This window comes from Neodiprion pinetum, chromosome 1, assembly GCF_021155775.2.
Source record: "Neodiprion pinetum isolate iyNeoPine1 chromosome 1, iyNeoPine1.2, whole genome shotgun sequence".
Taxonomy (NCBI): Eukaryota; Metazoa; Arthropoda; class Insecta; order Hymenoptera; family Diprionidae; genus Neodiprion; species Neodiprion pinetum.
The window spans coordinates 19699100-19713728 of record NC_060232.1 but is presented as its reverse complement, the minus strand read 5'-3'; the positions used below and the strand labels follow the sequence as shown (position 1 = coordinate 19713728).

The 14629-nt window shown below is 35.6% G+C and overlaps 1 protein-coding gene and 1 long non-coding RNA gene across 3 annotated transcripts; one reads left to right on the top strand and one right to left on the bottom strand.

Moving 5' to 3' along the window:
- Nucleotides 1-1076: 1076 nt before the first annotated feature.
- LOC138190701 (uncharacterized) lies at nt 1077-2235 on the bottom strand. The gene is made up of 3 exons (XR_011176756.1): nt 2103-2235; nt 1950-2044; nt 1077-1324 (listed from the first exon to the last, which is right to left on the bottom strand). It is a non-coding gene; the product is annotated as an uncharacterized lncRNA (long non-coding RNA).
- A 141-nt stretch (nt 2236-2376) lies between these two features.
- On the top strand, nt 2377-13065 carry wapl (wings apart-like). 2 transcript variants are annotated; one of them, XM_046625337.2, is made up of 11 exons: nt 2377-3322; nt 3598-5141; nt 5410-5658; nt 5778-6026; nt 7469-7693; nt 9133-9355; nt 9456-9671; nt 9785-9964; nt 10097-10185; nt 11426-11527; nt 12113-13065. In XM_046625337.2, the coding sequence occupies exons 1-11, from the start codon at nt 3139-3141 to the stop codon at nt 12260-12262; spliced, it is 3411 nt and encodes a 1136-aa protein (XP_046481293.1). In that variant the 5' UTR covers nt 2377-3138; the 3' UTR covers nt 12263-13065. The 2 variants fall into 2 exon arrangements, with proteins under 2 accessions (XP_046481293.1, XP_046481285.1); XM_046625329.2 differs by having other exon boundaries at nt 3565-5141.
- The last annotated feature ends 1564 nt before the right edge of the window (nt 13066-14629 follow it).

Genomic DNA, 14629 nt, shown 5'->3' with positions numbered 1-14629 from the left:
AACTTTATGAGGACATATGTATTTATTTCGATTTATGATTTACGGAAATTTTTATAATTTTTATTAATAAATATTTCTAGGGTCTAGGTCAACTCGACTTTGAATTATGCCCAAAAATATTATCTACTTAACAAATGCATGATGACAGAATTAATTGACAAACGAACAATTTACTGTTTTTCTCATCTGTGACTCATAACTGCGCTACGAATATGAATATTCTCCTCTCTCTTTTCTAATTGCGTCTCTGTCATCCTCTCTTGGGTACAGCAGCGCCAGCGGGTATTTCAGTAAAAATTTCCACTGCTTTCATAGCCCACGTCCGCAGTACAGCGTTCGGGCTCCTTTATTCAAGGCTCCATGAGTGTAGCTCTTAGCTCCGAATGCGCAATTGTCGAGTGTTATGTAATTGGATATAATGGTGTTCATTAATTATGGTGTTAATATGATAATGATATATAATAACGTAAAATAATATTATAGTTCTTTGTAGTCCGAAGATCTCGTCACATGGCTTCCAACCCTTGGTTAGTGGATTTCATAGTTATTTCTATCTAGGGATATTCCAAATAGTTAGACAGTTGTTTTAATACCTTATGGTTATAAGATTCTCGTACTTAGAGTTTGCTTAGTTGATAAAAGTGACTTACAATAATGATAGTCGATAAAACATACAGACGTTCCGGTCGGATGTTACACAGTGTACAAATTTCTATTGTAAGCGGTCAATCCGGGCAAAGGAATAAACCAGAAATATTTACACCGTGTCATATTGTGCTCTAAATGGAAAGCATCCATTGGGTGTATTCCGAAATATACTCGCAGTACTGCAAGTACTGGCAACCGCGTTCCGAAATCGCGCGACAGCTTACTGCACGGTCGTATGTACAGGTCTGGAAACTCCTATGCTGGGAGCCGCAATTATTCGTGTCACTTAGCGAGTGCAAATTTCAATTCCAGCGGCACCATCAGTTGTCGCTGCTGTTTAGTTACCAGAATAACAATAACCTCAATAAATACGATGAGTGAGCGTGAGTGAGCGAATACCCATATACATATATGCGAATCTGCGACTTATTGGACCCCCCCCCCCCCCTCCGTGACTGGTGATAAGATCGCAACGAACCTAGTGGCGACTAGTGAACACAAAAATTGCTTCAATAAGCGACATACCCCCTCCAATGTAGTTTCCAGACGTGTATACCTATACGACCGTGGCTTCCTGCCGCCAGCCAGTGACGTCATGATATCTGTGACGTTGTTGACTTTGACTACTGCGGTCTGGGACGTGAGGCAGTTGCAGTACTTGAGAGATGGCCGCGTCCTCGGTGTAGCGCAGTGTTCCCAACCGTCACATAATTATAGTAGATGTCACATAAATATGAACTTCGTACTATGTAACATGGAACTTTCATTATGTGACGGAAATCTACTATAATTTAGAAATTTGTATAAAAAGAAGTTTTTTTTTGTAATACAAAAACTGGCAGGACAAAATTCTTTAATACTTTTCGAAAAAAAAAGATTTTTAATACTTTTCAAAAGAAACGTATTCAAATCTTTTCGCGCTAGGCAAAAAATTGTCAGCGCCATTCACCTTAATGTGGTTTTTAATTTTAACCACATTATTGCGGAGGGCGCTGACATGCACGGTTCGGGCTCAGGCGCGTTGGTGTTGATTTGAGCGCCCCGTTTCCCGCTTCTCGCCAGTTCCTGCCGTCATTCCTAGTGTGTACAAAAATAATTCAAATAAGTACCTTCTGGTCATTCGTACAATTAAATGTAAGTACGCACGCGTATTGTAATGGATAGGGATAATATACTTATAAAAATAATATTCCGTGATTTTATTGCATTATTAACATTTTCAAAAAAGTACTATAATTTTTTGTTCGGTACTATAATGCTACGGCCCTGGTCACATAGCCCCCCACGGACGGGTTGGGAACACTGGTGTAGCGTTCCGATTTTACTGCGATTGGCAACTCGAAGTAAAAACGGAACGCAGTTCGCAGTTAATTGCGTGACGTCACGGTCGGCAGTACTGGAAGTATATTTTGGAATACATCCATTGTCATACGAAACTTCTGGCGCATCCTCACTAATTTTTTTGCCCACGCGTGTCTTGACTTGTCTAATCTAGGGACCTTGCATACCATAACTGGTCTATCTTACTACTACGGCACATTTTCTGTACACGCGAAGTTACGTTTCCTCTAGTAGTATACGCTCTACCTAGTTAACTACGCTTCATGCACGCTGAATTTGTATTACCTGTTTTCTTGGCATTCCTATTGGTTGAAAAATTGCCAGCATTTCGCTGCCCGTAAAAATCTAGCCTCTTGCTGCCGCTGCGGACACATTTTCATGGGCAGTTCTTCACTGCAGTAGCATTCTGCTACCCGTGAAAATCTAGCCTATCGCAATTATGCGCCTTGCTGCTACGCATATCAGTTACACGTTAAAGAGTCGAGTCAAAATTAAGAGATTTGTGATGTGGCTCTATCTGTGATCTATTCAGAAGCCTCGATCCCTTAATTCCAAAGATTTCGTAAGATCGCCGGAGAGCGCATATCTTGTGTTCATATATCACAAGTCGAAACCAAAAAACATCGACAGATGGCAAAAACCATGTTATGATTAATATTTCTATTAAAAGTCATGCAGTCTTGTACAAAATACTATAGTTAACAAGAAGTGGAGATAGTAATTGACGGAGTAAAATGAAAATAATAGCAACATCAGTATAGATAAGTCTATAAAATAGTCTGTACTGCAACGCTGTGCATCAGAGGGGGGAAAGCGAGCGAATGAAACATGGCGTTTGTTTCTTTCATATGTTCCAAAAGTTCTATCCGATAGTACGGGGATATTTCCATTTCTTTTTTTTTTTTTTACATTTTGTTTTACTTTTGGTTTACTTCACTACATTTCAGTCAACAGTGATAACATTCGTAAACACCCCCTCAACTAAATTCCCGGATCATGTGAGCTTGTGTTGAAACAAATTTAATTTCGTTATGTAAAACATCTATTGATTGTATACAATTTAGAACAATGAGTAAAGTCGAGATAGTTACGACTCGTGACTCTTATTGGTATGTTTTACGTTATTTGTGAAATTGCAAGGAATACATAATGACGTCGCGTAGCTACACCAAATCTTACAGTCGCAAGGTCAGCAGTGTACCTCCACCAAGCATTCAATTCGACAAATTGTTCAAAGAACATAGCAATCGGCCCTCTGCTGCAAAGTCAGCTGGTACTGTTGGAAAATGGGGCATTACTTCGTTCACATCCATAAGAAGTACAAACATCAATGGTATGTTCGTAACTTGATCTAATTGCTATAATATTTACAATATCCACAATTGCAAACAATAAGCGGAAATGGCATTCAAAGCAGATTATCAGTCCAGTTTTGTTTTACCAATTCTTCATATTATTCAAAGGATGATTTGTTGAAAATTTTTGATTATATTTTTCTAACCATATGTGCAAAATCATTTGATTACTTCGTAATTATTATTAAGAGTAATAATCAAAGTAACATTCATTCCATAGGACGAAGAGACGATATACATAGTGCTTTTTCAGCAAAGAAAATGAAGATGGACTATGGAAATCAAAACGTGCGACTAAATGCGAGCAAAGATCCATTTTCCTTCGACGTTGGTCCTGATGCAAAGGCCGAGAACACACAGCCGATTGTAAAACCAAAAAAATTTTTCAAAAGCCGTAACGTCCAGCCAATAACGGATGACATCAGGCCAGACGCAGCGGTATATCGACAAGTACCTGATTCTCAATACGGGCGAGTTCGGACACCGAAACAATCCGTGCCCAAGTCGCCTTTATCCAAGTCGTCCCACGTAGCACAGAAAAAGCTTAGCGAAAGTTTAGACTGTAGCACCATTGGCGAGGCAACCACCAGAGAAGAAAGCAAACCTCCAATTGTCCTGAGAATATGCAAAGGCACAGCAAGACTAGTTTGTGGGGATACGCAGGAGACGACGCCACCTCCCGAACTCGATACTTATAGAATTTCTACGCCTGTCCCGAGCCCGGTCAACGAAGAAGAAAATCTCAGAGATTCAAGTCTTGAGATTTCCTCTAAATCACTGGATTCCCGACCAAGGGAGACGAGGTTGACCCATCAGCCCATTGTCACTACCATCTCCATACCTTTAGAAAATTCTGAAATGCGTCGAACTACTCGAAGTCGTGCTAAGAACCTGCAGTTGGATCTATCAAGTGCTTCCACAGCTGTTACAACTCCCGTACCGACAACCCCGAACTCTCACAGCTCCGGACTTTCATTGACCCTTAGGAAATCTATGACAGATTCCAACAACACTCTCATATCACATTATGACATCGTTAAGACTGATTGTAACCCAACCTATCCCGTCAAGAGCACGATCGAACCTCTGATTGGGCATGACCAACCTTTACCAACGACAACTCAGGAGCTGATTGATATACTCTCAAGCGATGCGGATCCGCTGCTCTCCAGACCAGAAGCTATGTCAACGACTGTACAGATGCAGGAGAGTCCGGAAAATATATCAGACGATGTGCAGCACTGCTCGATAGATTTACAGATGGAAGATAACGCATCCGAACTGGAAGTGGAACCCGATATTCCAGCCCCGGTCGTTGAGAATGATCCGCAAGCTGCCAAAGCTATGGTGGACCAGGATTGGTTCTCTGGAAGTGACGATAGCGAGGGAGTCGTCGGAAATCCTGAAAATGATCCTGTTAGTATGATCAGCCTGGTTTCTGAGCCACAGTCTATCCCTCCGTCAGCCAGTATTACGACAAAACCTATCACAAAGAAAGGAAGTATATTTAAAAGTCGGTCGACTGGAGTAGCGAGTGGAAACAAAAGACTGGCATTGTACAAACACAAGTGGTCCGATAATGAGAAGGAATCCTCTGCGACAGACACGACTAGCACAGGAATAGCACCGAATAAAGCTTCTGGCTCCCATGCCAATTCAGCTCCTGTGGCTTACGAGGAGGAAGAATTCGAACCTTCGAAATTAACCAGAGTTGTCTCTTATCCAGAAACAGACATGGACTTTACTGATGAAACTGAAGCAATTACAAGCATTCGATGTGGTAAAAAAGTAAAAGGCGTAAGTTTGACTTTCTTCTCAATTTGGTGATATTCTCTCAGAATCAAATTTCCTCAATTACATTTGAAGTTTTTTTCAATTGTTAATTATGTAGTGCGTGAAATATCCAAATTCTTATCCTAACTTCAGTAACTTCTAATTTATATTAATTCAACTTGTGTTATCGACAATTATGATAAATAGTAGAGGCTATGACTCAGCAAAAGAATAAGTTGCAATTGATAATTTTCTGCCAAGAGTGATGGTAACTTTCTTTTTTGACTTGCAGTTTTATACAGTTGTTAAAAATGTGAAAAAAGCTCACCAGATACAGGAAAGCGGAGAGTTCCAAGAATTTAATGATGACGTTGAATATATTTTGGATACGTTAAGAGAAAATAATCCTAATGCCACACGATGTCTATCAGCAATACGCTTAGCCAGCAAATGTATGGCCCCAGCATTCAGGATGCATGTCAGAGCGCATGGTACTGTCGCTAAGTTTTTCAAAGCTCTTCACGACGCTACTAAAGATCAGGTAACATTTTAAAAGCTCAATTGTGAAGCTCAAACATAACGATAAATATGAATGGAATCAAATTTTTCAACTTGAGTTATTATTTCAACTAATTTGTAAATTATCAACATGAATTTCAGAGTCTTGGTCTGTGTACAGCGACGGTAATGTTTGTATTAAGTCAGGATAGGTTAGCCATGGATCTCGATCGTGATTGCTTAGAGTTGATGTTGAGTCTGTTAGAGTCAGATGCAAGCCACAAAGACGCGCTTGACGATTGCGGCCTGAGCAGGGCTGAATTATTGAAAAATAAAGAGAAAGTGCGCCAACTTTGTGCCGACATTCAAGCACAGGGACATGCAAAGCATCTGAATTTAGACAACATTACCGTGAGTAATCTTCACTAGCGAGGAGAACCCGCTAACTGTAACGGACTTGCACAAGACTTTACAGAATGAAAGAGTAATAAAAATAAACGAACACGTATTTCGACTTATCTGTAAACACTCGATCGTTTGCGAGAAAATAACTGTTTAAGTTTTGACACTACTTCAAGAGTCTGCTCACGCATGCCGTGTTCAAGCAGATTGGTGGCGTAGTGGCTAGTGTTACAGCTGCGAGTTTTTGCACCTCGTGTTCAAGTCCTGCTCAATTTTTTATTTCTTCATTAAAGTATGCATCACAAATGTACCTTATTTTATTGATAAATACAAGGGCGCTATATTTAAACTACAATTCATCATTCCAAAGCAATTGTCCGTTTTTCCGAAATATGGTATGGAGAATTAGGTTTAAAAATAATTGTAAATAAAAAATGTATAATAGTCAGTAGCTTAATTTTTTTGTTCATTGTTACAATATTACAATTCAAGAGAATTTGGTGCATTCCTCGGGGTGATACCTATCATTAAAACATTCGAAATATAAAAAGTCTGTTTACTGTGATCAACACACAAAGGCACTTTTGCTGCAGTCACATTTCTTAGTAGAAATGTTTTCTGGAAAATAAACGTTGTTAAAAATGCAAAAAATTTCGTAATCCAGTGATAATTTTGTAGCAAACCATGCGTATCGAATCATTTTCTCAAATTCTGACGACCGCAATTAATTATGAATCATACCGTATATTTCAATCACATCACGTCTACTTGTAATATAAGACAACATTTGCACCAAGAAATGTGACTGCAGCAAAAGTGCCTTCATGCGTTGTTTGCAGTGTACAGAATTTTTATGTTTCGAATGTTTTAATGATAGGTATCACCCCGAAGAATGCACCGGATCCTCTTGAATTGTAATATTGTAACAATGAATACAAAAATTAAGCTACTTGCTATTATACAATCGTTATTACCAATTAGTCTTAAATTTAATACTCTGTAGCATATTTCGGAATAACAGACAATGGCTTTGGAATGATGAATTGTAATTTAAACATAGCGCCCTTGTGTGTAACAATAAAATATTATATAATAACAAAGAAATGAAAAAAAAAAAAATTGGTCAGGACTCCAACATGAGAGGCAAAATCTCAAAGCCGTAACGCTAGCCACTGCACCATTGATCCGCTTGAGCACGGTGCGTGTGAGCGGAATCGTGAGGCAGCGTTGAAACTTTAACCTGGAATGTTTATGGATGAGTCAAAATACGTGTTCGTTTATTTTTATTACTCTTTCAGTCTGCGAAGTCTCGTGCAAATCTGTAGGTTACAGTTGGCAGGTTTTTCCTTGAAAGCCATTGATAACATGCCTATGAATTTTACCTTGCAGGTATAATTTTGAAAATAAAATGAAGATATCAAATTAAATATTTTCTTTTGTGGTTACCCTAGGTTGGGCAATTAGCTATGGAGACGTTACTGAGCTTAACTTCAAGACGTGCCGGTGAATGGTTCAAAGAAGAACTTCGGGAGCTGGGTGGCTTGGAGCATATTGTCAAAACAATCCGAGATTGTCATCGCCATATTAGTAATAGCAATATCAAAGAAACAGGCTGGTCTGATCCTCTCTTGGACAAGCTACGCAAAGTTGATAGGTGCTTACGAGTATTAGAAAATGTAAGTAAATTGATAAGAAGGGCTGGACAGAATTTTTTCCCTCAAAAAGTTGAAAAGAAAATCAGAATCAGAACTTTGATGTTACCTTTAGAATTGAAGTTTTGTAATGGGCCTCTCAATATACTTGACAACAAAAGCGAACTTTCATATGTCATTTTAAATTTACGGCTGTATGATTTTTATTCATCGTATTGATCGCATATTTCTGGAAAAGGGATTCTGAAACGTGGAGTTAATTTTCTAAAATTTTGAGATTTTTAATTCAATTGATTTTTTCCATTCAATAATATTAACCAAATATTTTTTAATTTTACATTATAATTTTGGAAATTCAAATTATGTAGGAAGTTTTGATGAACTATTTATTGATAATAACGTTTTCACTCTTGAATCATGTACATGCTTTTGAACGTTTTTATGCAGGTTTTCAGCTCAAATTCATTAAGTCTTATATGGATGGTGTCGGGGGAACTTTGAAAAATTATACATATAGAACATGACAAGTGATTCTTTTGCATCTTGCACTCAAAACAGCAATGCAATTAAAATACATGTTTTTCCGGGAAAATTACGTTTTTGAAGCTAGTAATTTTTTACCACATTCTCTAATAATAAGTTAAACAATGGAGAATTTACTACCAAATTGGAATTTTGAAGAATACCTTTAAATATCGCTATTTTCGGCATAAGATTTAAAAAAAGAAACGGGTTTAGGCTGACCATTAACCAGTTTTTTAACTCTCTGTTTACAGATTTGTTATGAACTATAACACTAATGATAATGATAATATTAATAACAATAATAACAACCCCAATAATGATGACGACAACGACGACGACGATTATAATAACTACGACAATAATCTTACTTTAGATTTGTGATCAGTGATTCAAAAAACCTTGTAGTACCAATTTTCATCCAAATCTGTTCAATCATTCCTGAGATATAATAATAATTATTTCATATTTCATAATCTTGGTATTTAAATAATTCGCCAAGTATTGAACCGGCCAAAGCCAAAATCTAATCAGTTTTAAAGTCTATGTTTGGCATAGCCTATATTTACATTTTGTTCTTACATTTAGTTGGAAGTATACATATTGTTCTCAAGAATCAAATTAATTTTTTCAGTCCATTTCAGTTCATGAAAAAAAAAATAAAAATTAAAAAACCTTGAAAACAAAGCAGAAGTTATTTTTAAGGGGATAAAAGCCTTTTTATGCAATATTCCCCGTTACTATTGTCGAAAAGTAGTAAAAATTCACAACACCGTCAACATTTTACAAAAATTTAATGTTCGAAGAAATATCGAAATATATCATAAAAAATATACTAACTTAAAATTGAGCGATATTTTATCTGTACAGTGGTGATTCAATATTAATAGTTAGCAAAACATGACTAAGAGATCAATGTCGAAAGAATTTTGTTGTTGCAGGTAACACACATGAACGAGGAGAATCAAGTATATTTGTTGAAGTACGACGATGGTATTTTAGTCCATACATTAGCAAATCTGTACCATTTCTGCGCACTCCAAATTCCAATGTATCCTAGTATGGATCCTAGTGACAAAAGCTCTACCGCTGCAGTTGTTAGAGAATGCCTATTTGCTATTATTAAAGTTTTAATTAATCTCACACATCGTTTCAACAAGCAATGTAAGTAATCCATTTGTATCACGGTAATTCGTACTATGAAACCATCAAAATATTATCATTATAAGCACTTTACTTACGAGATATATTTTTTGTCTTTTAGCATTTGGGAGTAAAGTGGTTGGATCTCAGTCAGGTGTCGTTAACTGTAGTTTATACCTCTTATTACGTGTGCCAGAATCTCTACCAGAAGAAAAACGTTTTGACATGATGATGTTGGCATTGATTCTGTTGATTAATTTGGTCGAGCAATGCGATGATAACAAGCAGTTGCTCATTGAAGCTCAAGCACCTCCATCATTAGTCAAAATTCTTGACCGTATGTACATGACGTGTCTTATGCAAAACAGGAAGTTATCCCCTGAATTGAATGATTTTGCAAATATTTCTTTTCTTCCTTGTCTAATCATCTTATTACTTTCATTCTTGAAGCTGTTGAAAGTGGAGTCGAAGCACTGATCGAGCTTTTTTACAAACAAGAAGAACTTGCACGAGCCGAAGAACAAAAAACGGATGCCATTCTTGACGGGAAGAAAGATTCTGAACAAACGGAAACTGTCTCCACTACTACTAAGTCACAGGAAGAATTTATTGAAGAAACAGTTACAAAGTGTTAGTAATTTATTATTCATACTTTCATAATGAAATGCAAGTACGTAGATGCAATCATTAGTAAAAAGATAGAAATCGTCATTTTGAACTCTGAAAGCTCTGAAAAATCTAATTCCTACCTCTCTTTTTCAGTGTTACAAAAGGCTGGTCGACACATGGAGCACACTCTAATTGGTGCGTACGTAGTACTCTTGCTGGGTTATTTGATAATGGACAACAAGGTATGTCATTAAGAACATCATCATCATATTACATAATTAAACATAATATTACAATTCAGCTTTTCAAATGAATCCTAAAAAAGCACTACGTAGTTTTCTTTATTGAACAATGAGTATGCAGGGATGTTGAAGCAACTGGTTGCTTAAAGAGGTTGGTTAGCCAAAAATAGATCTTTTTTTAGTAGTTTTATAACGAGGTAGTCGCATGTTGAGATTGTATCAAATTATTTTTATACGCTATGAAGATCCTTCGAAGAATACAAAAATAGAAATATTGGAATTGCAAAAAGGAGAATACTAAATATTACTGCTTATTATTAAATCACGTCAAAAGGGTTCCAAATGTAGTATATTCAGTTGATTTCATTTGACAATAGGTAATTTTATCCAGAAGACAAATATTTACAAATTAACTGTAACACTTCTTTTCTGATCATGTTTGCATCGTTGAATATTCCATTTTACAACCAATTCCAATATCTTCTATTCTTGTATTTTTGAAACAGATTTCTGTAGCTTAAGAATATAATAATTTAATAAGTCCTCAACCAAGGGGTGTTTCACGATGGAAAATATTAACACCATGATTACGCATTTTATGATGACTTACTTTTTGTAGAATGATTACGTGAGATTATGAGAGATTAGTTGACAAATAAATTTTTATTCTCATTACGTGATTTCTCATGATTTCTAAGATTTCGTATGAGTTCGTAATGAGTTCGTATGATTTCATAAGTTCACAATTTATAGTAATCACAAGTAATTTCAACTTTTTGTCTATGAAACTCCGAAAGAAAAACTATATTTAATCTACTTGTAGCAACATTACAACCAATTATTTTTTCATTGCTTGTTCAAAGAAGTTCTCAACTAATAGTATATCATTCGAAGCAATTTTCTTCTACAGTGGATTGAATATTTATACATCAGAATAAAAACTATGAAAGCAAAAAGAAACTCTGTCACTATCAACTGATTACATTGCCACAGAATACCAAGTTCAAGAACGTTTCCATTTTTAATTATTTAGTGCTCAATGCCGTTCCTTGCTTCTCGAGTAAAAAATATCAACCGTGGTTACTAAGTGTACAGCTTCAAACTATTAGACCACTCAAGAGATAACTTAATAATATGTATAAGATTTTGTCCACTGAAATTGGATACTGTATTTGTTCAATTATAATTACATATAGATGGCCGAAAAAGAGATACAAGTCTATGATGTTTTCTTTTTCAGGATTATGAAATGTTGGTACGCAGCAGGCTTCCGGACAGCAATTTTTCAACAATGGTGACAGTACTTCAGAAATTTTTCAATTTCATGAATTTGACCGCATCGGTAATTACGCATTTATAATACGATTGTTCAAGTATTTAATTACACCTAAGGGGTTAATCAATCGTTAGTTTGTGTACACACCAGATTTCAACATTATGCAATTTCATATGATTTTAGAAATGTCTGAGAAACCAAATAATTTCATAAAATTTGACAAGCTTAGATAAAATTCCAAAGAATTTGAAGGATTTCATGTGATTCCAGATTTCAGAAATTTCACAAGATTACGGAAGGTTTCAAAAGATTTTGAAAGATATACCATAGGATTTGAAGAATTTCATGTGATTTTTATAGATTTCAAAGACTTCAGATCTTATAGATTTCACAGGGCTTATTAATATTTCAATTCAATAAAATTTCAGTATATATCGCGAAATTTCAGTAAGTTCGCATGAGTTCACAAGATTTTTGAGTGGTGTACACTACGTTCGAAGGGTGCTTAATCCCTTGATTATGCTCTTAAGTTTGCATAAATATATTTCTATAACAGCATACATTAGGAGTGAAAACAAGATTCACAGAGTTGACTAGAACTAATGCTCATGTCAGTCATGAAATGTTATACCCAATTCCTAATTATTTCAGAACGAAGTAAGTAGCTGTGGCATAGCAGCTACAGAGAAGGTGATCAAGTTCCTAAAAATGTCTGATGCCAGGGTGGAGGAAGAGAAAAACGAATTACCGTTACCAGCATTGGAAGATTCAAGCATTCTTCTAGATTTGACCCCTTCTTGATCTACTAGCCTAACATCATCTTCTTAAGAGCCATTCACGTTCCACAGGTGCAAAAACAGAACCAAAGCTTCGATTATCTGACAATGAGACATTAATATGTTGATCATTACAACTCTGTAGGCGAACCTGCGTCATATTGACCACATATTTTGATATATGTATATTTATTCATCGACATATTTATTACTGTATTTTACATCATTACTGAATTTAGTTCTTTTCTGAAGTGCATCAGAATGGTTATTATTATACCTATATAATTGGAGGTTTAGTTACTGCAGTATAACAGTATAACACAATGGATGTACGGCCACAGAAGCAAACATTTGGAGTTTGGGTCCGGGCGGGAATCAATCAGAAACAACTGTCCGAGCCATGTTATAATTGCACTGATGGGTTGTCGATTGACAGAACCAATCTAAATAACAGGTATATTCAATATTTGCATCCAAAATAGTTATTATTTGCTGTTTCTTTTTTCTACTTTTAAGAAAAAGGATTTTGACTTGTTGGTATTCGACGAGTTGATTTTTTAACATTATTTACTTTCATTTCTCCATTACGAGAGACGGGCTCAAGAGATAATCTTAATAATAATATTATATGCCTATATGGTAACTATAAAAAGATGTTCAACAATTAGACGACATTCGTTTGAAACTTTACTTACACTGCAAGAATTGGATATGAGTGATTAAATATTCAATAGTGTTATGCCGAGTAAGTTTATTTTACTATTAAAATTATGCTATTATAAGCCTTGTAAATGTAAATTTATAAATTATAATAGTATCTTACATTTACATATCAGAATCAGTTATTTTGGCCCAATCTAGAAACGTACCCTTCTATGTAAACTTTTTTACTCCCATTTATATCGAGCAAAGAATAATATTTATCCCACAAACTTAATTTTACTTCTGATTTCAAAGCCAGTAGGTAAGTAATAAAAGTTTTCTCCTTACAGAAAATTATTTGTGCTATTAAGTCTCATTCCACTTTATATTCCATTTGTAAGAGTTGTTATGGTTGGGAAAAAACCTTTTTACTGTAACATCCAATAGACTAGTGTGTGTTATAAAGTTATTTAACAACGTCAATTATAAATATATTTCACATACTTGACAAATAGCAAATCTTATCTACATATTCAATTTAACAAGAATCGTACGTAGTTTATACAAATTTCAGTTTAATGCCTATACATTTTAAATAAAGTTACAAATCAGGGAAATTCCAAAAATGAAACTAACATGCAGTCACTCCTATGCAGTATCCAGATGAGATAATGAACTATATCTACGAAACCTGTCAATTCATTTCAAGAAGTACTTATCCAAATAATTCAAACGCATGAACTTTACCTCATACGTTGACTGATGACTGATAACGAACGTTTTGTCACCAACATTGGTTTGAATATGGCGCCATTTTACTGGAAACGTTCCGACTCGCGGTACCTGCAAAGTTTTATTGGATTTTCTCGAAAACCACGAGAGAGCAAATAATAAAAATTGCGGAGCAAATAAGAGCAATTAAGGAGCAATTAAACGGTACATAAATTTCCCGGAAATTCCATGATTTTTGAAAATTCTCGAAACACGGTCGCCCCCGACTATACATTTTTGATTTTTCGATTTTCTCAAAAACTGCGTGGGAGCAAATAATAAAAAATATAGAGCAATTAAAAGTAAATTGGGAGCAATTGTGTGGCATAAAATTTTTTTAAAAATTCGAAGGTCGCAGGCCAACTTAATTCACATGCGTGCAAACTGTTACGGAAAATAACTCAGGGGAGCGCGAAGGGTTTAAAAAAATCAATTGACAAACTTCATTTCATAAACGCTAGGTTTTAGTGTAGCAGCAGGGAATCGCAGTTGAATAAGGTAAAATACCCAATAGTTAGACACTTATAAACAAGAGCAATCGTTTGTTTTAAAGCAATTGTTTATCATGGTATTAACGCCGAATCTAGATTTGTTATTCTCTTAGAAGAGAGAATTGAAACAGACACATGGTTACATTAGTTATTTGTTAAACGTAGGTTGATTACAAATTTAAATTATTTTTAGCAATAAAGTCAGCCAGGACGAAGATGACGTACATAGGATATTCAGAAATAACATTTGTAGATTAAAGCCAAGAATGATGTTGTTTTTCCAAAAAAAGTCTGAGTTTAACTGTGCATAGGTTAAAATAGAGCCGTTCCCGAAATAAGTGATTAGGTGATACAACGGTAATCACACCAGTACGTCAATGGAACACGTCAATGGAGCCCATTCTGACTAGGTACTCATTAGCATTAGTGTGATTTGTTTTAATCTGGCTTATGAGTGAAATCTTCCTTGTGGCAAGAACTAAGCCGTT